Raw genomic sequence first — 21,944 nt, 5'->3', positions numbered from 1 at the left:
CATGTGAGAAATGTAAGCTACGCCACATAACTAATTGCAAGTCATGATTTCAGTCTACCCTGTACAAATGAGATTGGGTGAACCAAAGTTAAAGGAAATCAAAGAAACATTAAGTATAGGCCTCTCCTTTTTCTTCCTTCCCTTTCTTCCTCCTTTGATTCTTCAAACCTCTTCATTTCTTTTTTAACCTTCTGTGCTCAAAAGTGAGCAACTCAAAAGTGAACAACCCTAGCACTTAGCAAGTTAGCATTCTGCAATGCCATATTGAAGGGGGCTGTGAAATGTGCCTCTGTGAATGGAAGAGAGAGACTCAATTGCAGATGCCACACACCCAGTGCTGTATAAAGTGGGCTGTGACTTTGCAGGGAGGACGTGGGTGGACCTAAGTGTTGCCATTTCAGCCTCTTGTTCATCAAGCTCCTTTGTTGTTATCGGTGAATTTCTTTCTTTCCTTTTCTCTTAGAGAATACATCTCAAACCAGGGACTCCTTATGCAGATTTTGGTAATCTTAACAAATCCCTCTTACTCTTTTAGCAACCTTCTTTGTCTTGTTTTCATTAGGGTTAGGACCACCATTTTGTTTTCCTGTGTTTTCTCGTAATTCCCAGCATGATAGATGTTGGTTACAAAAACAATTGTAGGGAATTAAAGAATGATGGACACATGATGAGGTCTATGCCTATGCAGTCAGGTCTGTATTAATTCATGGGACTAGAGGAGAGGACATCAACAAATAGTGCATTACCCAGTGTACCTTTGCTTCCAAAGTGAAGTTGCTGGAGTCTCAAATATAGTAGTTTGTGGAAGAAGAAATGACAGAACTCAGATTCTCAAGATGATTATGCTGTAGAAGGGTAGAGAAAGTGGCTTTCCTAATTTTTGGAGGCAGTTTTAGAGTCACATAGCTTTGGCCAAAGGTCTTCCAAGCCTTGATGGAAAATGTATTGATAATTGAGACTACGTCAACCAGGCTGGGGTGAAGGAAGCCAGTCCTGGAGTAAAGGCACCATCAAGGGGAAACAGCCAGGCCCTGTATATGGACAGTTCTGGTGACAAACAGTCGTGGGTCTTACTATCCTCAAGGTGAACTTGAAATGATTGATTTTTAAGTACACCTTTGTTTCCATGTTAGTTTCTGATACCTTCAACCACAATGATTCAACTACGCTTATGAAGCAGCCCCTGCTATGTTTTAGTTGCTTAGAGTTCAGGAATGAATAAAATGTTATTCTATCCTAAAAAGAACCTGCTTGAACTTCCAAACAGTTAATACTTTTATTTCTTATCAGGGTTGAATGCAAAAGCTTCCTTATTATGTATTAATTCACCAAAGAGATTCTACTTTACATTATCTTCATTTTCACAAAAGTGTACATTGCAGAGTAGAGAGAAGTTTGAAATGATTGTGAGGAAGGCTTTGCTTAAGCACTTGTTTGTGTCCTTGGTATGTGAATGAACATTAACATAAACACGTGACTACACTATTTCACATACTACCAGTGTATCTTACCTTCTGCAATATCTCATCTATAAAAATAATGTTTGAATCAAACCTTTTTGAAGCAAATAATAGTGCACAAGGAAATTTACTCTTAAAATTCTTATAATGAAATTAGGTATTTTGGGTCAATCTGGACTTTGATAAACTGAATTTTCTTGAGGTGTTATTTACAGATCTAATCACATATTTTATTAATGTGCAACTGGTAGCACATATAAACACAAAAACACTGCATTTGATACATTTAACTTCACCTTTAGTTTACAAAACATGTTCACATACACTATTTCATTTATTCCACACTACAACTCTTTGATGTGGGTGTGGCAGGAAATATTGAGCCCTTGTAAAATAAATCACAAAGGCTCCATGAGAGATTCTCCTGTGGCCACAGAACTCACGAATGACAGAGAAGGGCCCAGCTCAACCCGAGAAGGGCCCAGCTCTCTTGACCCAGTTCCAGACTCTTTAATTTCTAATGAATTCCTAGTTCCCTTTTCCTCATTGTGAACCTCCAAACATAAAGTCTGCACTAGAACATTCGTGTTCCACTGTACCTAATAGAGTCCTCTGGGCCTTAGGAAGTTACTATACTTAGAGGAACCTGGTTTTGACATGTCTGTTTCTACCTGGAATACATGCAAACTTTACACATTTCCTGCTTCTCACTCTATTTAGCAGAAAAATAAGTGCCGAACAGTAATATCATTATAGTATAAGTTTAATGTTATAATGTATTGTTTTGTGTGTATCAGGCATGGAGCACTATAAACAATTATTACTCTCCCTCACAATATAAATAAATTAAGAACTAGAGAACTTAAATAATTTGCCCAGGATCAAACAACAGTGTCAGGGTGGACATGCAAACCAAGGCTTTTCTGATACCAGAGCCCTGCCTTATTTACTACTAGATGTTTCATAAATTTTGGAGCTGGTAGGTAGACTATAAGGCTGAGAGGAGTAAAAGATAATTAGGTAGGTTCTCAGAAGGTGAAAGCATTGGCATTTTTCTCCCAGTTGTGCCATAGACATGCTGGAAAAGAACAGAAGAAATCTATCTCAAGGAGAAATATATATAAAGAATCCTTTCATACTTACCCCAGGATCTCAGCACCTAGCATGGGAGACTAAGGAAATACACAGAAATGTCTTTGGGGATTCTTTTCTTGGAGTATGAATAAATTCTCACTTCCAAATATATTCATTCTTCTGGAAAATTTCTCCAACCATTGAGTGTTTGAGATTAAAGAATGAGGGGAGAAACGGGGACCCTAATCAGATTGTAATGAAGCAAATTCGGACTAGGTTTCACTTAGACTCTCTAAAATTGGGAATTCTTTAAAGGAGTATAATGGTAAGATTGCCTCTGTCTTGTATTAATAATGCTACTTATAGATACTCTCAGTGAGTTATTATAGCTTGTGGACAAATTAAAAGGTAGAATTTCAGTTCTACTTATTAGCAAAAAGATACTCTTTGTTGCATATAATGAAGCAGAAAGTGAAGCCATAGCAAATATAAAATGTCTGGGCCAGAGGTAGAAAGCTGTCATCTTTCCACTTCTGTGAATTCTGCTGTAAATGCGAATGAGAAGTGTTTTGTTTTGTTTCGTTTTGTTTTCACTTAAAATCTTCTTGGTGAGTTTCAGGAAAGTACTTTCGACTAACTCTTATGCAATGATTCGCTGCTAACAAGTCCCCAAACAACACAGATTTAAAACATTTGTTACTCTGATGTGAAAGGACAAACATTGGTGGTTTGCGTTTCCTATTAAATTCTCTTCGAGTGTGCACCATAAAAGCAGAAAGAGAAATGCAAGTGTTTTTAGTTATTTAAGTGCTGCATGCCTAGCCGTTTGTCAATAAAATCAAAACTGGAGATACCCCCAGCCTGTTAAGGAGAGAGGTGTCTCTGTGTGTCAGATCGCTACATTCTCGAAGGCAGTGGTGGTGGTTCTTTCTCAAACGTGCTTTGAAAATGCGTCTTAGTACTGAGCTAAACCACACAGTCAGCAGCCTGAGTTTGTCTTTGGTCTCTCCAGGTTATGATTTTGTGAAGTGTCGGTGTTTGCACTGGCTCTTTTGTGCGTGTTGTGAAGGCCTCTGATCAGCAGCCCAGAACCTCCTTCACCAGACTGACCAGAGCAAGCCGGACAATGGTTTCATCTCCCCGAAGGCCAGAAAAGCATGTCGCTTCTCATTGGCTTGACTTCCCACTTTCAAAAGGAGGCCATATCCTGCCCCTAGCGATGGAGAGAAAGAGTGTGTTTCTCTCCCCTGCTGCTGAGATCTGCATTCAAGCAGATGCTGAAAGATGAAGTTTCATAGTGGAGAAACATCTTGATCTCTGTGATATTTGTGTTAGACTTTTAAGAACGTGATACTCTCTAAGAAATTTACAAACCTAAGTAGAGATTATTTTATATGGCTTAACATTTCTTTAAACCATATGTCAATAATAAGGATATTTGACTTAAAATTTTTCATGTTACTTGATACAGGTGCTGACTGAAAAGGAATGTGTTCTCCTTCATTCTGGTTATAGCAGGGATCCACAAACTATTGTCAACCTAAAAGGAAGAGGCTGAGGCAAAATTAATAAAGTAGAGAGTTTATTTCGGCCAAGGCTGAGGATCCCAACCCAGCAGAATAGATTCAAGTTGCCCTGAATTTACACAGTCCAATTAGCAGCAGTTACAAGTGGGTTTTGTTTAGTTTTTGTTTGTTTGTTTGTTTGTTTGAGATGGAATCTCACTCTGTTGCCCAGGCTGGAGTTCAGTGGCACGATCTCGGCTCACTGCAGCCTCTGCCTCTTGGGTTCAAACAATTCTCCTGCCTCAGCCTCCCAAGTAGCTGGGATTACAGGCACGCACCACCATGCCCAGCTAATTTTTGTATTTTTGGTAGAGACAGGGTTTCACCATGTTGATCAGACTGGTCTCGAACTCCTAACTTCGTGATCTGCCCGCCTTGGCATCCCAAAGGGCTGGGATTATAGGCATGAGCCACCATGCCTGGCCACAAGTGGATTTTTAAAGGCAAAAGGGGGTAGGCAGGGAGTGGGCTGATACAAAGTTGTTTGTCAGGAATTCTCATTGATTTACATTGAATAACATTGACTAGTGTTGGCTATCCATTGTTAAGCTGTAGGTTGTGAGTTATAGTGTCTTGTGTGGCGTTATTAGATTACTTTATCGCGTCTTGTAGCAATAACAAGCAGTTTCAAAAAATGAATACATAGCTCAAAGAGGGGAATAGGATGTGATTGCAGTCTCATTTTAATGCCTCTCTGGGCCTGATAATGAAAAGGACTTCATTCCTCAGATAAAAGTTTTTTTCTTGTTTTTTTTCCTTGCTGTACATGGCCCATGAGCCAAATGTGGCCTGCTGCCTGTTTTTATAAATAAATTTTACTGGTACACAGCCATGCTCATTTGTTTACATGGTGTGGATGACTGTTTTCCTACTACAAAGACAGAGTTGAATACTAACGACAAAGACGGCATGGGCTGAAAGCCTTAATTATTGCCGGCCCCTAGATTATAGCAGAGCATTAGGGCACTGAACCTCCAGATCTGACCCCATTCCTAGCTTCTGGGACTGTGGGCAAGTTACTTAACTCTTTTAAGCTTTAGTTTCCTCATTTATGAAATGGAGGATAATGAGGATTAAATGTTTTAATTAGATAGTATATTTAAAACCAGTACTGTCCTTGCCCCCATGCACTGCAAATATTGTGGACAGGCCCATACAAAGCACTTAGCGCAGTGCCCGCCACACGGGAAGTGCTCCCTAGACACGCAAACACATAATGCAGCTAAATATTTCTGGTGTTAGCTTCCTTATTCTTGTCTTCTGCCACTTTGTGGCCATTGCTCTGGAGCTGTTGGAATCCCAGTGTTCTCCTTCCCCTTTGTTCTGCCAGGTGGCAGCTCTGTTCCTACAAGGAGGCAGAAAATGACTATTAAGATGTCATGAATGCAGTAGTTGGGAAGAAAGTAGGTGATGTTGTGTGATAAGGTGTTAGGAACACAGGAATCAGCTGGTCAAGTCAAATCCTCTACAGCAGGACTGCACATGGAGTGTGGGCTCTGGAATCTGAAATTCCTGGGTTTATATCTTTGCTCTATTATTTACTAGATGGGTGACCTGGAAACCAAAAAGTATCTGAGCCATGTGTGAATGAATTTGGAGATGTATTTTGCCAAGATTAAGGACATGCCTGGAAGAAAGGAACACAGAATCACAGAAACAATCTGCAGTCTGTGCCTTTCTCCGAAGATGATTTTGAGGTCTTTAGTATTTAAAGGGGAAAAGCAGGCTGGAGGGGAAAGTGGGAATGTATGGTCACATGACTGAATCCCCATGTTGCCAGAGAAAAGGAGCAGATAGGGGAATGGTCAATTATGTATTCTTCTCAACCCCAGTAAATCAGCACTTTACATAAGATAAGGTGAACCTAGAGTAGCTATCTGTGGAGACAGTTAAGCTTTTATCTGTAGCTAACTGCTTAGTAACAAAAGGAAAGGTACTTTCTTGCATGAGTCAACTTTCAATTTAATATTTTTTTCCCATTGGCATAGTCAGTTGGGGTCCCAAGACCTAACACTATCACAAGACTTAATTCAGCAAGCCAGTTCACCTTTTTCTTTAGTGTTTTCATGGGTTAAACATTAACAAAGGTGATCCATAGGGTTGTAAGGATGTATCAGTGTGGCACGTTCCCTATGCATTTCAGGTCTTCCTCAAATGTCAGTGAGGCCTTCTGTGACCACCCACATTAAAATCTCAATGAATGTACATGCCATATGTGTTTTTTACTTATTCACTAGCTGTTATTCCCCACCCATGTGAATTCCACAAGGATAAGGATTATTGTCTCTTTTGTTCACTGATATATTCTTGATATCTGCAATAGTGTTAAGTACATAGTTAAATGTCTGATGAATGAAAGAATGGAGCCCAGAGGGCTTCATAGGATGCCCCGCTCAGTTTGGGTTGGGAGCAGCTGCCGCTAGAGGAACAGGGGGCAAAGCAGGCTTATGAACTTGAGCAGCCATTGTGATCAGGCACAGCAAATGACACCAGCAAGGTCAGTTGTACCATATAAGTAAGACTTATAGAAAAGCTCCATACCTTTAAGGTTGAACAAGGGAGTTGTGGAAGTGAGAAGAGGTTTTTGGTTTGGGTTTTTGTTTTTACATTAGAGACTCGGTTCTGACAAGTGCAAGGCTCTTGCAAGATATCTGTGGCAGTCAAATCCAGTTCTTGTGGTGGGGGTTTGGGGAACATGGGTCTCCTTAAGCTCAAATCATCCTCCTCATTGGGGAGTAGGACGGTCACTCTCTTTGGCCGAACAGTGAACCCTAAACTTACGGAGCTGGACTAACCGACTTATGGGACTTGAAGGAAGAAATTAGAGCTCCAACTTGATTCCCAGGCTCTCCCAAGTCAGAAACCTCAAATGCTTCTCTGTTGTTTTTCTGCTCTTGATACAGAGAACAGAAGGTGGAGAAAAAGGTTTTTAGGGAGGCGTGTTTAGGAATGAGAATATTTAGTTGTTTCTATTAACTAGAGCAACCTGATTCACTAGACTGGCGTTCTCTGATTGTGGAGCCAGTGTTTTATTATAAATAGTATGTTTAGTGCCTAGAATATTGCCAGCCACATAAGAGAAAGAATGAATAAAAAAGAGAACAAGTATACGGGCTACATTTACTTGGGGCTGTATTAATACTTCTGTTAGTAATAGTTTCTAATATAGGATGCCTTTACACAAGCTTGCTTCTTTCTAAAGATATTCTGTAATAATTTGCAGTTATCATTTTTGGGAAGAATCACACCTGTAATCCCAGTACTTTGGGAGGCCAAGGCAGGTGGATCACTTTAGTCCAAGAGTTCGAGACCAGCCTGGGCAGCATAGCGAAGCCCCATCTCTACAGAAAAATACAAAAATTAGTTGGGTGTAGTGGTGAACACCTATATTCCCAGCTACTGGGGAGGCTGAGAAGGGAGGATCACTTGAGCCCAGGAGGTTGAGGCTTCAGTGAGCCATGATCGCACCACTGCATTCCAACCTGGAAGACAAAGTGAGACCCTGTCTGAAAAAAAAAAAAAAAAGTCAGATTTCAACTAAAATACACACAACAATAATGGGTACAAACTGCAAGTTTATATTCTTCTATGTCCAAGTAGCAGGCAGGAAGTGTCTCTATGGGCACATAGATGATGTGAGGGACCACGTGGCACCAAGCCAAAGGCTTTTAGAGATGTAACGCTGATATACAAAGTGCTACTCAGATAACACATGAGCCCTGTACCTACCGGTAAAGCTAGGCATACCAATACAGCTTGTCTGTGATGAGCTCCCAGTTGTGAGGCTCAGGAGTCGGCCTGTGGGTAGATTTTCCAAAGTTTAAGGGCTTCAGCTGGCCCTGGAAATGGAGAACAGTCCTCCTTGGTGACCAGCATCCCTTCCAGGACCTGACGCAGAGCTTTCAGACACTATCCCTACAAAGCTGTGATGTGACCTGTGGCAGCATAGACTCCAAATTTGGGCACATAGTGCCAATAGGGTTATACAATGACAGTGACACGAGGGAGCTTGGGTCAGAGGATCCGTTCAGGACCCGAGAGCTTATATGTGGGACTTCTCATGATGCCTCAGCTGCTGAAATCCAGGGCACTTTGAGCCTGCAAGTTGACTCTATCATTCTCTACACTGAAGAAATAGCAAGAAATATTTCGACAAGACATAGCAAACATGCTAGTGCAGCGCTTTAGAGAACAAACATGTTAATGTTGTCTAAGGCAGGGAACTTTCTGTTTGTTTCTCTAGCACAGGACAAGCTTCATATGAAGGTTAGTTTTGTAGGAGATAATTCGGGGGGGAAGCCATTGCACCCCCAAAGTAATCCTGTTCCTTCCACTCTGTTTTCCAGCATGGGCTACTGCATCCTTTTTGTGCACGGACTGAGCAAGCTCTGTACTTGGCTGAATCGATGTGGGGCCACCACCCTGATTGTGTCCACTGTGTTGCTGCTACTGCTTTTCTCTTGGAAAACTGTGAAACAGAATGAAATTTGGCTCTCAAGAGAGTCCCTATTCAGGTATGACTAGACAGATAAAAGTAAATATCTTCCTGCTTATTTCTTTGCTTACAAATTGTTTCCAAACAAATGAGGTAACATGGGCCCGGCAGTATTGACTAAGGAAAATTATCTTTAGTAAAAGTTTTAAATGGAAGATGTAATTTTATCTGGGGTTTTAACTTTAGAATTTTAAAATGATATATAAAACTTAACATGAGCTCATTCTAAGTGAATTTATGAAAATAAGGCTCCTGGGAAAGTTTTTGAGTCTGTGAATTCAGATGCAAACAGTTTTAATGATGAGCAGGGCTGTAAAATCAGCTATAAACAAAATGAAACCGATAAGCCTAATTTCATTGTTCAGTCAAGTGCATGCGAAAGGTGAGCACACAGCCAGAGGGAAGAGAAATGCAGTATCCTTCTTTAGAATATTCCAGCGTGCTATGTTGTGATCTGTGACCTAGTTGCTTTATTCTGAACCTTTATTTTGAACATTCTTTGAGACTGCCACTCATGATGCTGTGTTTCTGGGGCTTTGTCAGCCTCACTAAATGTCACAGCCCTGGTGACCTTCACCTGGCTCTCTTGGCACTGCCACACCTGACACCCAAACAGTATTTGCCCAGTCTCCCAAGAATCCCCAGTCTGGGCCTCTTCCAAGCTTCTGTCCTCACTTATGGCCTGATTGGTCAATTTAGTCAGCATGATTTTTACTTGGTTTCCTGATTAGCTGGTACCCAGCACTTATTCACTGGGGGCAAACAATTGAAGCAGAGCTGATATCACTTAAGAAAAGGGGAAACTGTTGGAAGAGGCTAGGAAAGCATACAGAATTGAAGGGAAGTGAAGAACCCGGCACGCCCAAGACAGGAAACAGGCATCTGGATAATCCCTCTTGAGCACCCTCTCAGAAACAAACAGGTAAACTTAACACCAGTTTTTTGGAAATACGCATCAAAGTCCTAAGAAAAGAAAGCTTTTTGGTTGAACTTAAGATTAGTCACATGCCTGCCCCTTGTCCCTAGCAGGGCACTGAGATGACTGACTGACCAAGAAGCCTCCTCTGAGTTCCATGGAGGGAGTTAGGGCAGGCAGAACCCCTTGGGATTCCACCCAGACTTCTCAAAGTGAGGCAACAGGGAAGTTCCCAGCAGGAAATCCAAGCACTGTAAGAAGGGGGAATAATCTCTGGGCTGCCAAAAATAAATGAATGAGTGAATGAACAAATAAGACAGAAGTTCACTGCACTCTTCTACTATTTTTAAATAATGTGTTTGATTTTGCTATAGTATTTGGCAATATATATTTAAAATATATATATTTTTAAAAATATAAAACAAAAAGTCAGTCTGGCATGCATGTCCTATTATTTTATTTATGTATTATTACATGTCATTGTCATGATCATCGTTATGATCATTTCAGTGGGTACGGTAGGGAGCTCAATGTAGAGTTTTTTGTGTGAATTTTTTTTAATGCATCTTTTTTTTTCCCACACAGATCTGCAAAATCACTCTTAGGTATCAGATTCTGTTAAGTCCCTGTCATACCCCTTTCTATTAAACACGATTCTCACAGACCACAACAGACTCATTCCTTCCTTCTGCCTCATGCTAACTGAGGTCATTCTGTAAACACAGGGGTATTTAAGTTCAGTAATATAACTTCCTCTGAGTTGTGTTGGCATAATTTTTTCTTCCTTTCTCTTTCAATAGTCAGAGCTTTTATGAGCAACTTCAAAACAATTCTGCCCTGTGTTAAACCTTCTGCCTGAATAAAGGTACTAACAGTGGTTGTATTTTCTAATGATGTTGACTGCTTAATCAGAGGAATTTTGGGAATGGATGTTGGCAGACTTAGTACTCAAACCCTTTACAGCTGATGCCAACGATGTAAAAAAAAAAAAAAAAAAAGAAAGAAAAGAAAAAAATAGCTAACTGACCTTGCATCCAGAAACTTCTGTTGTTTTAGATGGAAGTATGTAGTAAATATCTTCACATCAATTGATTTCTAAAACACAGCCATTCCACATTTGTCCTTAAAGAGATTTTGTACCTGAAGAGACCTTTGGTGGTGAAATGAAATTTTGTGTAATGTGCAGATCAAAGCTATTGATATTTTTTAGAAATCTTTGCCTATTTTCATTTATCTATGTCCTGAGAAAACTTTTAAGAATCTGAGACTTTAAAAGACGATTAAGATTGTTCTTTCTCCTTCAAGGCCAGAACAGATGTTTTTATGAATTCATCTGTGCTGAATAATGTTCAGATCAGTCAAACAAACATTTACTGAGAATCTGTGAGGCACGTTAAGGTTAGTGGTTGAGTGCGGGGTCTGGAGTTAAACTTTCTGGCTCTGCTCCAAGTTCTGCCATTGAATAGCTGTGTGATCTTAGGCAAGCTACTTAACCACTCTGTGCCTTAGTGTCTTCATTTTACAATGTAAAATACGAATGTTTATCTCCTGAGTATAGTGTAAGAATAAAATAGTATGTGAAAGATGCACAGGACAGTTTCTGGCATGTGGGACATGCTGTGTAAGGTTTTCAGATTGTTACTGTGCAGTGCGTTCTAGGATGAGAGAGAGAGAGAATGTGCATAGAGGAGCTGGGAGTCTGCATGGGAGGCAACACATGAACATATTTCATTATAATGTACTGTTAAACCCAGAACACTATATAAGTACAGGTAGGTGGGTAGGTGACTAAGACCAATTCAGGCCATCAAGGATCATGCTCTTGTAGGTCTGAGCTGAGTATTAAAAGAGGAGAAAACCCTAAATTAGCCATAATGGCCCAAAACACAAGCCAGCTGAGTTGAGTAAGAAAAATTTACAATAATTCCAGGGATGGTGATGCCCTTGGCAGAGACTCCATCTTCCCCTCTGTTCCAGACAATAAACCCATAGACCGTTCCTAAAACATATGGCCTCACTGAGGCCTCTCTAATTGTGTGGGATGGTTTTGCCTGGCCTTTCCATGAGCAGTCTTACAGAGTATCTTAAAATAGAACTTTGTGTTGAGAAAATACAAATTTTGGTCAAGCTCCAGCCTTTCCAGCTGAGGCCTCCTTTTACACAAAAGATCCCACTGTGTGATATATTTTTAGAAGATACAGATGCCGGATTCCTGTACAATTTTATTTTACTTTATTTATTCATTTATTTATTTTTGAGACAAAGTCTCATTCTGTCACCCAGGCTGGAGTATAGTGGTGTGATCATGGCTCACTGCAGCCTTGACCTCCCAGACTCAAGTGATCTTCTCACCTCAGCCTACCGAGGAGATGGGACTATCGGTGTGTGCCACCACACGTGGTTAATATTTTTTTATGTTTTGTAGAGAACAGTTATCACTGTGTTGCCCAGGCTGGTCTCTACTCCTTGGCCTCCCTAAGTGCTGGGATTACAGACGTGGGCCAATGTGCCTGGCCAAAACTTTTTCTATCAGCAAGAACCTTACACACAAAAGGCACAAGAACCCAGCACTTGTGTCTCATCAGAGGTGTGGACAGGGTAAATTGTCTAAGCTGAAATAGCCTTTACAGAAGCCAAGATTTGAACCCAAATCTGGCATAAAAATCAAAAGATGCATAAACTTTGCCATGCCTATATTTTACATTGTGTTTTAACCTAAGCTAGCTCAAGTATAAGCAGAGAGAAAAAGATTTATGATCATAACTGCAAGGCGTATTTTCTTTAATTCTTACAGTAAGAAGCTGTTCAATGTGCTGAACTGGTAGGTGGATCACCGCATAGCTCTGGTTGGGCCTAGTGACAGCCCAGAACCCTACATTTGTTTGGAGTAAATCAATATAATCACATAATTTGATTAGATTAAACCCTCTTCCCTCTCCTAATCTTCAAAATACCTGGAAAGGGACAAACGTATTTCCTTTTGCATCCAGCTCAGGGTCTCTCTGAATCCCATTCCTGAACTGTTTAAGTGACCCACAGACCAGCAATTAACATTTATGGCCTAGATCATCTTCCTACTCTGTAGGAAAAACAGTAGTTCTCTTTCCCCTTCTCTGAACTGCTGAGGCAGAGAATTTAGAATACCTCCCAGGGAAAAGAATATAAACCAGGTACTGACAGATTCTTTTGTAAAGGTCAGATAACAAATACTTTAAGCTTTGTGGGTCATACAGTCTCTTTTGCCACTATTTAACTCTGTTGTTGTCTTGGGGAAAAGACTAAAGACAAAATGTAAACACATGGACACACTCGTGGCCCACAGGCTGTGGTTTTGCTTGCCAATCATATAAACATTGTGATAGTGACATTCTAATGTTACCTCAGTCTTATGGTACTGATTTGGTTAAGCATCAACTGTTGATCAGCTTCATGATTGATTCTGACCATTTACTGGCCTTGGCTGAAATATCTGCTCAATGATTTATTGGGTCTGTAACCTTACAAAAAGGTCTTCATCTCTCTGAGCTTCAATTTCCTCATCTGTAATATGGGAGGCAGAGTAATACTACCTATTTGACAAGTTACAGCAAGGACTAAAGGAAATGATCTGTGGAAACTGGTGCTTAGCCCAGAACCTGATTTAAAGTAAGCATTCCATAAGTACTGTCCATCCTGTGTGTGGCGTTATAAAATCTCAGGTCAAGGCAGGGGTCAGAATTGAGGAGAGTCACAAATTCTTCTTCCTTTCCCTTTTGCTAACCTCTGACTGAATACTACGAATATTTTTTTCATGTTTGTTTTGTAATTAGGAATTTGGGGATGGTCCTCCTGACCTATTGTCCAATGATGCCAACAAAACAAATTGATGTTCTAAAACCTTGGAGATACACCTGATTAAAGTAGCTTTTTTGTTATTTATCAAGTTTTCCACAATAAAAGGTGTGAGGGAGATATGTGAAATGCATGAATTTAAAATCCTGAGTTGAAAGGGAGATGTTTATTTATAATCACTCTTGTAATTATTAACGGGGTTTTGGGTTCAGTCATATAATGTATGAATATTATATTTCTCTGTGGAATAAATATGGGTATAGCTGGATGTTTCCGTGATAATAACTGGAAGTATGAAATTGAAGCATCAAAAAGCACACAGGGAGACTATTCCCGGAGGGAAGAGTGACCTGGCCAGTTAAGTTCCAGGGAAAGTGTTGCCTTTGGCTTGTTGTTTATTTTCCTTTTTTTCACAAACTGTTCATTTTGAAATGAGAGCCTAGAAAAACATAGCAGAAAAATATCACAGAGAGAACATAAAGGTCAAAACCAACAATGGGAAAAAGCAGTGTGTTCTTAGGATTTTAGTGACTCCACCCACTTCTGCTTGCCTGTTAGGAACATTATTACTTCCTCCTGCCATTATGAAACAATGCCCTGATCTCAGCAGGGACCATGTTTCCACAGGCCCACTTGTCTATTCCCCGGGTGGGGCGTAAGTTAGAATTACTGTGCTAATCACACAGAGAAAAGGATCAATTTCAATAAATATGTCAGTTGTATTCATTGCTATAATCACAGTTGCCTTCAAAACTTACCGCTACCATGCACTATTTAGTTCTCAATAGAAAAAGTCGGGAATTTTCCTTAATAAAAATTTGATTATTAATGCCATTACTAATACGCTTACTTGGCTAAATGTAATGCCAATATGACTAAATTTATGTTGGATACTGTCATTCGAAAAATTATATTAAAATCCTAGCTACCTGTCATACATTTTAGTTACTTTTTAACATTCAAATAAGGAGATTTCATAAACCATAAAGATATCATAAATGAAAGATAGTGTTAGTATTTTAGCACCCACCTCTGAAAAGAAGTATCCACAATCTATATAGGAGATACCTTTGGTTGTCGTAGAAATGCAATACTGTCACTTATGGCTGGACCACTGATCCTGTCTAAGGCTTGGCTCTCTCTTGTGTAAAATGAGAGGAAGACAAAGAAAATGAAATGGTCACCAGGGATCCTTTGGGTCCTCCTATTCTGTGCAGTACGAGGATTGTGATTCCGTGTACCATAGGAGTGACAAGTTCTCATTAGGCCATAAGGAGGATGTATCCTTCTTGGCTACTGGATGCCTCTTAAAAGCAGAGGAAGGGACCTCATTCTAATACATGAGAAGCATGAGTATTTTCCTTTGTCTGCAGCAGGTTTTGTTCAGAGAACAGGGCAAATGTAGTTCTTGCCTCACTTTAGACCCAAAGGAAGCCAGTTCAGAGATATGGAACCCCATCAGCAAGGTTTAAGTGAGTGAACACAGAGGAGCTCTTTGTAAAGGATAAAGCACAAGATAGATGCTAATCTCTGTTTTCAGCAAAACCTGGAGTTGGTTCCCCTGACAGTTTAATACATTGCCCTTCACTAGATATGCTAAAAAAAAAAAAAAAAAAAAAAAAAAAAAAAAAAAAAAAAAAAAAAAAAAAACCTTTAGCAACTGTACATTTAAAAATATACAACCTTCAGGCTATCTTATCAACCTCAGCTGGTGCCAACATTGGGCATTGATGGTACTCCTTAGATACTCTCCATGCAGCCAGAATTTTATCAACACCATCTATGATATTATTTATCCTTCTTTTTAGACAGGGAATAAAATAGAGGAAAAGTAAAAGGAAGCAACCCTCTTTATTCCATGTTCTTTCTTTTTCCTTTTTTTAATTGTATAAAATTATGGTGTACAACATGTTTTGATATGCATATCCAGTGAAATGATTACTGCAGGTAAGCAATTTAACATATCCATTATCTCCTATAGTTACCTGTTTTTTTCTTTTTTGTATTAATAGTAAGAGCATCTAAAATCTACTCTCTTTGCAGATTTAAAATATACAATACCATATTCTTAGCTATAGCCTTCTTTTTGTACATGAGATCTCTAGACTTAGTCATCTACATAACTGCAAATTTGTACCCTTGGACCTATATCTCCTCATTTCCTCTCCTCGCCACACCTACTAACCATTATTCTGTTCTCATTTTCTATGTGTTCAATTTCACTTATTAAGATTTCACATGTAAGTAAGATCATGCAGTATTTTTCTTTCTGCATCTGGCTTTACTTAGCATAGTGTTCCTCAGGTGCACTCATATTGTTGCAAATGGCAGTATCTCTTTTTTAAGGCTGAATAATATTTCATTGTATGTATATACCACAAATTCTGTATCCATTCATCTGTCCATAGACACTCAAGTTGTTTCCATATCTTGGCTCTTGTGAATAAGGGGAAAGCTCCTTGACATTGGCCTCGGCTATGTTTTTTTGATGCAACAGTAAGAACTCAGGAAGCTAAAGCACAAATACACAAATGGGACTCCATCAAACTAATAAACTTCAACACAGCAAAGGAAACAAGCAAAAAAGTGAAAAGACAACCTGTGGATTGGGATGAAATATTTGCAAACTGTATATCCAATAAGTGGTTAATATCCAAAATATGTAAGCAACCCATACAGCTAAATTACAAAACAAACCCCAAAACTAATCTGATTAAACTGGGTAAAGGACCTCAATGACATCTTTGAAAAGAAGACAAGCAAATGGTCAACAGGTATGCAAAAAGTTTCTCAGCATCACTAATCATCAGGAAACGCAGAACAAAATCACAATGACATATTACCCCACACCTGTTACGATGGCTATTATCAAAAACACAAGAGATAACAAGTGTTGGGATGGATGTTGAAAGAAGAGAACCTTGGTACATTGTTGGTGGGAATGGAAATTGGTACAGCCATTTGTAAAACAATAGGGAGGGTCCTCAAGAAATTAAAAATAGAATTCTAAAATGAGGGGGGCGGAGCAAGATGGCCAAATAGGAACAGCTCCAGTCTCCAGCTCCCAGCGTGAGTGACACAGAAGACAGGTGATTTCTGCATTTTCAACTGAGGTGCTGGGTTTATCTCACTAGGGAGTGCCGGACAATCGGTGCTGGTCAGCTGTTGCAGCCCGACCAGCAAGAGCTGAAGCAGGGCAAGGCATCCCCTCACCTGGGAAGCGCAAGGGGGAAGGGAATCCCTTTTCCTAGCCAGGGGAACTAAGACACACAACACCTGGAAAATCGGGTAACTCCCACCCCAATACTGTGCTTTAAGCAAACGGGCACACCAGGAGATTATATCCCACACCTGGCCGGGAGGGTCCCACGCCCATGCAGCCTTCCTCATTGCTAGCACAGCAGTCTGCGAACTAACTGCAAGGCAGCAGCGAGGCTGGGGGAGGGACGCCCGCCATTGCTGAGGCTTAACTAGGTAAACAAAGCCCTGGGAAGATCAAACTGGGTGGAGCTCACAGCAGCTCATGGAGACCTGCCAGTCTCGGTAGACTCCACCTCTGGGGACAGGGCACAGCTAAACAACAACAACAACAACAACAACAACAACAAAGCAGCAGAAACCTCTGCAGACGCAAACGACTCTGTCTGACAGCTTTGAAGAGAGCAGTGGATCTCCTAACTCAGAGGCTGAGATCTGAGAATGGACAGACTGCCTGCTCAAGTGGGTCCCTGACCCCTGAGTAGCCTAACTGGGAGACATCCCCCACTAGGGGCAGACCAACACACCACACCTCACACGGTGGAGTACATCCCTGAGAGGAAGCTTCCAAAGCAAGAATCAGACAGGTACACTCGCTGTTCAGCAGTATTCTATCTTCTGCAGCCTCTGCTGCTGACACCCAGGCAAACAGGGTCTGGAGTGGACCTCAAGCAATCTCCAACAGACCTACAGCTGAGGGGCCTGACTGTTAGAAGGAAAACTAACAAACAGAAAGGACACCCACACCAAAACCCCATCAGTACATCACCATCATCAACAACCACAGGCAGATAAAACCACAAAGATGGGGAAAAAGCAGGGCAGAAAAGCTGGAAATTCAAAGAATAAGAGCGCATCACCTCCTCCGAAGGAATGCAGCTCATCGCCAGCAACGGATCAAAGCTGGACAGAAAATGACTTTGACGAGATTAGAGAAGAAGGCTTCAGACCATCAAACTTCTCAGAGCTAAAGGAGAAATTACATACCCAGTGCAAAGAAACTAAAAATCTTGAAAAAAGAGTGGAAGAATTGATAACCAGAATAATTAATGCAGAGAAGGCCATAAATGAACTGACAGAGATGAAAACCATGACACGAGGCATACGTGACAAATGCACAAGCTTCAGTAACCGACTCGATCAACTGGAAGAAAGAGTATCAGCGATTGAGGATCAAATGAATGAAATGAAGGGAGAAGAGAAGTCTAAAGAAAAAAGAAGAAAAAGAAATGAACAAAGCCTGCAAGAAGTATGGGATTATGTAAAAAGACCAAATCTACGTCTGATTGGGGTGCCTGAAAGTGAGGGAGAAAATGGAACCAAGTTGGAAAACACTCTTCAAGATATCATCCAGGAGAAGTTTCCCAACCTAATAGGGCAGGCCAACATTCAAATTTAGGAAATACAGAGAACGCCACAAAGATACTCATCGAGAGGAGCAACTCCAAGACACATAATTGCCAGATTCACCAAAGTTGAAATGAAGGAAAACCTCTTAAGGGCAGCCAGAGAGAAAGGTTGGGTTACCCACAAAGGGAAGCCCATCAGACTAAACAACAGATCTCTCGGCAGAAACTCTACAAGCCAGAAGAGAGTGGGGGCCAATATTCAACATTCTTAAGAAAAGAATTTTAATCTCAGAATTTCATATCCAGCCAAACTAAGTTTCATAAGTGAAGGAGAAATAAAATCCTTTACAGATAAGCAAATGCTTAGAGATTTTGTCACCACCAGGCCTGCCTTACAAGAGACCCTGAAGGAAGCCCTAAACATGGAAAGGAACAACCGCTACCAGCCATTGCAAAAACATGCCAAAATGTAAAGACCATCGAGGCTAGGAAGAAACTGCATCAACTAACGAGCAAAATAACCAGTTAATATCATAATGACAGGATCAAGTTCACACATAACAATATTAACCTTAAATGTAAATGGACTAAATGCTCCAATTAAAAGACACAGACTGACAAATTGGATAAAGAGTCAACACCTATCAGTCTGCTGTATTCAGGAGACCCATCTCACATGGAGAGACATACATAGGCTCAAAATAAAGGGATGGAGGAAGATCTACCAAGCAAATGGAGAACAAAAAAAAGCAGGGGTTGCAATCCTAGTCTCTGATAAAACAGACTTTAAACCATCAAAGATCAAAAGAGACAATGAAGGACATTACATAATGATAAAGGGATCAATTCAACAGGAAGAGCTAACTATCCTAAATATATATGCACCCAATACAGGAGCACCCAGATTCATAAAGCAAATCCTTAGAGACTTACAAAGGGACTTAGACTCCCATACAATAATAATGGGAGACTTCAACACTCCACTGTCAACATTAGACAGATCAACGAGACAGAAAGTTAACAACGATATCCAGGAATTGAACTCATCTCTGCAGCAAGCAGACCTAATAGACATCTACAGAACTCTCCACCCCAAATCAACAGAAAATACATTCTTCTCAGCACCACATCACACTTATTCCAAAACTGACCACATAATTGGAAGTAAAGCACTCCTCAGCAAATGTACAAAAACAGAAATTATAACAAACTGTCTCTCAGACCACAGTGCAATCAAACTAGAACTCAGGACTAAGAAACTCAGTCAAAACCGATCAACTACATGGAAACTGAATAACCTGCTCCTGAATGACTACTAGGTACATAACAAAATGAAGGCAGAAATAAAGATGTTCTTTGAAATCAATGAGAACAAAGATACAACATACCACAATCTCTGGGACACATTTAAAGCAGTGTGTAGAGGGAAATTTATAGCACTAAATGCCCACAAGAGAAAGCAGGAAAAGATCTAAAATGGACACTCTAACATCACAATTGAAAGAACTAGAGAAGCAAGAGCAAACACATTCAAAAGCTAGCAGAAGGCAGGAAATAACTAAGATCAGAGCAGAACTGAAGGAGATAGAGACACAAAAAACCCTCCAAAAAATCAATGAATCCAGGAGTTGGTTTTTTGAAAAGATCAACAAAATTGATCGACCGCTAGCAAGACTAATAAAGAAGAAAAGAGAGAAGAATCAAATAGACACAATAAAAAATGATAAAGGGGATATCACCACCGACCCCACAGAAATACAAACTACCATCAGAGAATACTATAAACACCTCTATGCAAATCAACTAGAAAATCTAGAAGAAATGGATAAGTTCCCGGACACTTACACTCTCCCACGACTAAACCAGGAAGAAGCTGAATCCCTGAATAGACCAATAGCAGGCTATGAAATTGAGACAATAATTAATAGCCTACCAACCAAAAAATGTCCAGGACCAGATGGATTCATAGCTGAATTCTACCGGAGGTACAAGGAGGAGCTGGTACCATTCCTTCTGAAACTATTCCAATCAATAGAAAAAGAGGGAATCCTCCCTAACTCATTTTATGAGGCCAACATCATCCTGATACCAAAGCCTGACAGAGACACAACAAAAAAAGAGAATTTTAGACCAATATCCCTGATGAACATCGATGCAAAAATCCTCAATAAAATACTGGCAAACCAGATCCAGCAGCACATCAAAAAGCTTATCCACCATGATCAAGTGGGCTTCATCCCTGGGACTGCAAGGCTGGTTCAACATTCGCAAATCAATAAACGTAATCCAACATATAAACAGAACCAAAGACAAAAACCACATGATTATCTCAACAGATGCAGAAAAGGCCTTTGACAAAATTCAACAGCCCTTCATGCTAAAAACGCTCAATAAATTCGGTATTGATGGAACATATCTCAAGAGCTATTTATGACAAACCCACAGCCAATATCATACTGAATGGGCAAAAACTGGAAAAATTCCGTTTGAAAACTGGCACAAGACAGGGATGCTCTCTCTCACCACTCCTATTCAACATAATGTTGGAAGTTCTGGCTAGGGCAATCAGGCAAGAGAAAGAAATCAAGGGTATCCAGTTAGGAAAAGAAGACGTCAAATTGTCCCTGTTTGCAGATGACATGATTGTATATTTAGAAAACCCCATTGTCTCAGCCCAAAATCTCCTTAAGCTGATAAGAAATTTCAGCAAAGTCTCAGGATACAAAATTAATGTGCAAAAATCACAAGCATTCTTATACACCAGTAACAGACAAGCAGAGAGCCAAATCAGGAATGAACTTCCATTCACAATTGCTTCAAAGAGAATAAAATACCTAGGAATCCAACTTACAAGGGATGTAAAGGACCTCTTCAAGGAGAACTACAAACCACTGCTCAGTGAAATAAAAGAGGACACTAACAAATGGAAGAACATACCATGCTCATGGATAGGAAGAATCAATATCATGAAAATGGCCGTACTGCCCAAGGTCATTTATAGATTCAATGCCATCCCTATCAAGCTACCAATGAGTTTCTTCACAGAATTGGAAAAAACTGCTTTAAAGTTTATATGGAACCAAAAAAGAGCCCGCATTTCCAAGAGAATCCTAAGTCAAAAGAACAAAGCTGGAGGCATCACGCTACCTGACTTCAAACTATACTACAAGGCTACAGTAACCAAAACAGCATGGTACTGGTACCAAAACAGAGCTATAGATCAATGGAACAGAACAGAGTCCTCAGAAATAATACCACACGATCTACAGCCATCTGATTTTTGATAAACCCGAGAGAAATAAGAAATGGGGAAAGGATTCCCTATTTAATAAATGGTGCTGGGAAAATTGGCTAGCCATAAGTAGAAAGCTGAAACTGGATCCTTTCCTTACTCCTTATACAAAGATTAATTCAAGATGGATTAGAGACTTAAATGTTAGACCTAATACCATAAAATCCCTAGAAGAAAACCTAGGTAATACCATTCAGGACATAGGCATGGGCAAGGACTTCATGTCTAAAACACCAAAAGCAACGGCAACAAAAGCCAAAATTGACAAATGGGATCTAATTAAACTAAAGAGCTTCTGCACAGCAAAAGAAACTACCATCAGAGTGAACAGGCAACCTACAGAATGGGAGAAAATTTTTGCAATCTACTCATCTGACAAAGGGCTAATATCCAGAACCTACAAAGAACTCAAACAAATTTACAAGAAAAAAACAAACAACTCCATCAAAAAGTGGGCAAAGGATATGAACAGACATTTCTCAAAAGAAGACATTCATACAGCCAACAGACACATGAAAAAATGCTCATCATCACTCGCCATCAGAGAAATGCAAATCAAAACCACAATGAGATACCATCTCACACCAGTTAGAATGGGAATCATTAAAAAGTCAGGAAACAACAGGTGCTGGAGAGGATGTGGAAAAATAGGGACACTTTTACACTGTTGGTGGGATTGTAAACTAGTTCAACCGTTATGGAAA

General features: G+C 40.1%; 1 protein-coding gene across 3 annotated transcripts in view; it reads left to right on the top strand.

Annotated features, from left to right (window-relative positions):
• TMTC1 (transmembrane O-mannosyltransferase targeting cadherins 1) overlaps positions 1-21,944 on the top strand; it is a 289,708-nt gene that overhangs the window by 186,652 nt on the left and 81,112 nt on the right. For all 3 annotated transcript variants that reach the window (XM_030938685.1, XM_030938684.1, XM_030938683.1), the window contains one exon: positions 8,446-8,613. In XM_030938685.1, coding sequence (XP_030794545.1) covers positions 8,446-8,613 — 168 coding nt within the window. The remainder of the gene's footprint in view (positions 1-8,445; positions 8,614-21,944) is intronic.

Source organism: Rhinopithecus roxellana, chromosome 10 (genome assembly GCF_007565055.1).
Source record: "Rhinopithecus roxellana isolate Shanxi Qingling chromosome 10, ASM756505v1, whole genome shotgun sequence".
Classification (NCBI taxonomy): Eukaryota; Metazoa; Chordata; class Mammalia; order Primates; family Cercopithecidae; genus Rhinopithecus; species Rhinopithecus roxellana.
This window is presented reverse-complemented; position numbering and strand designations above follow the sequence as displayed.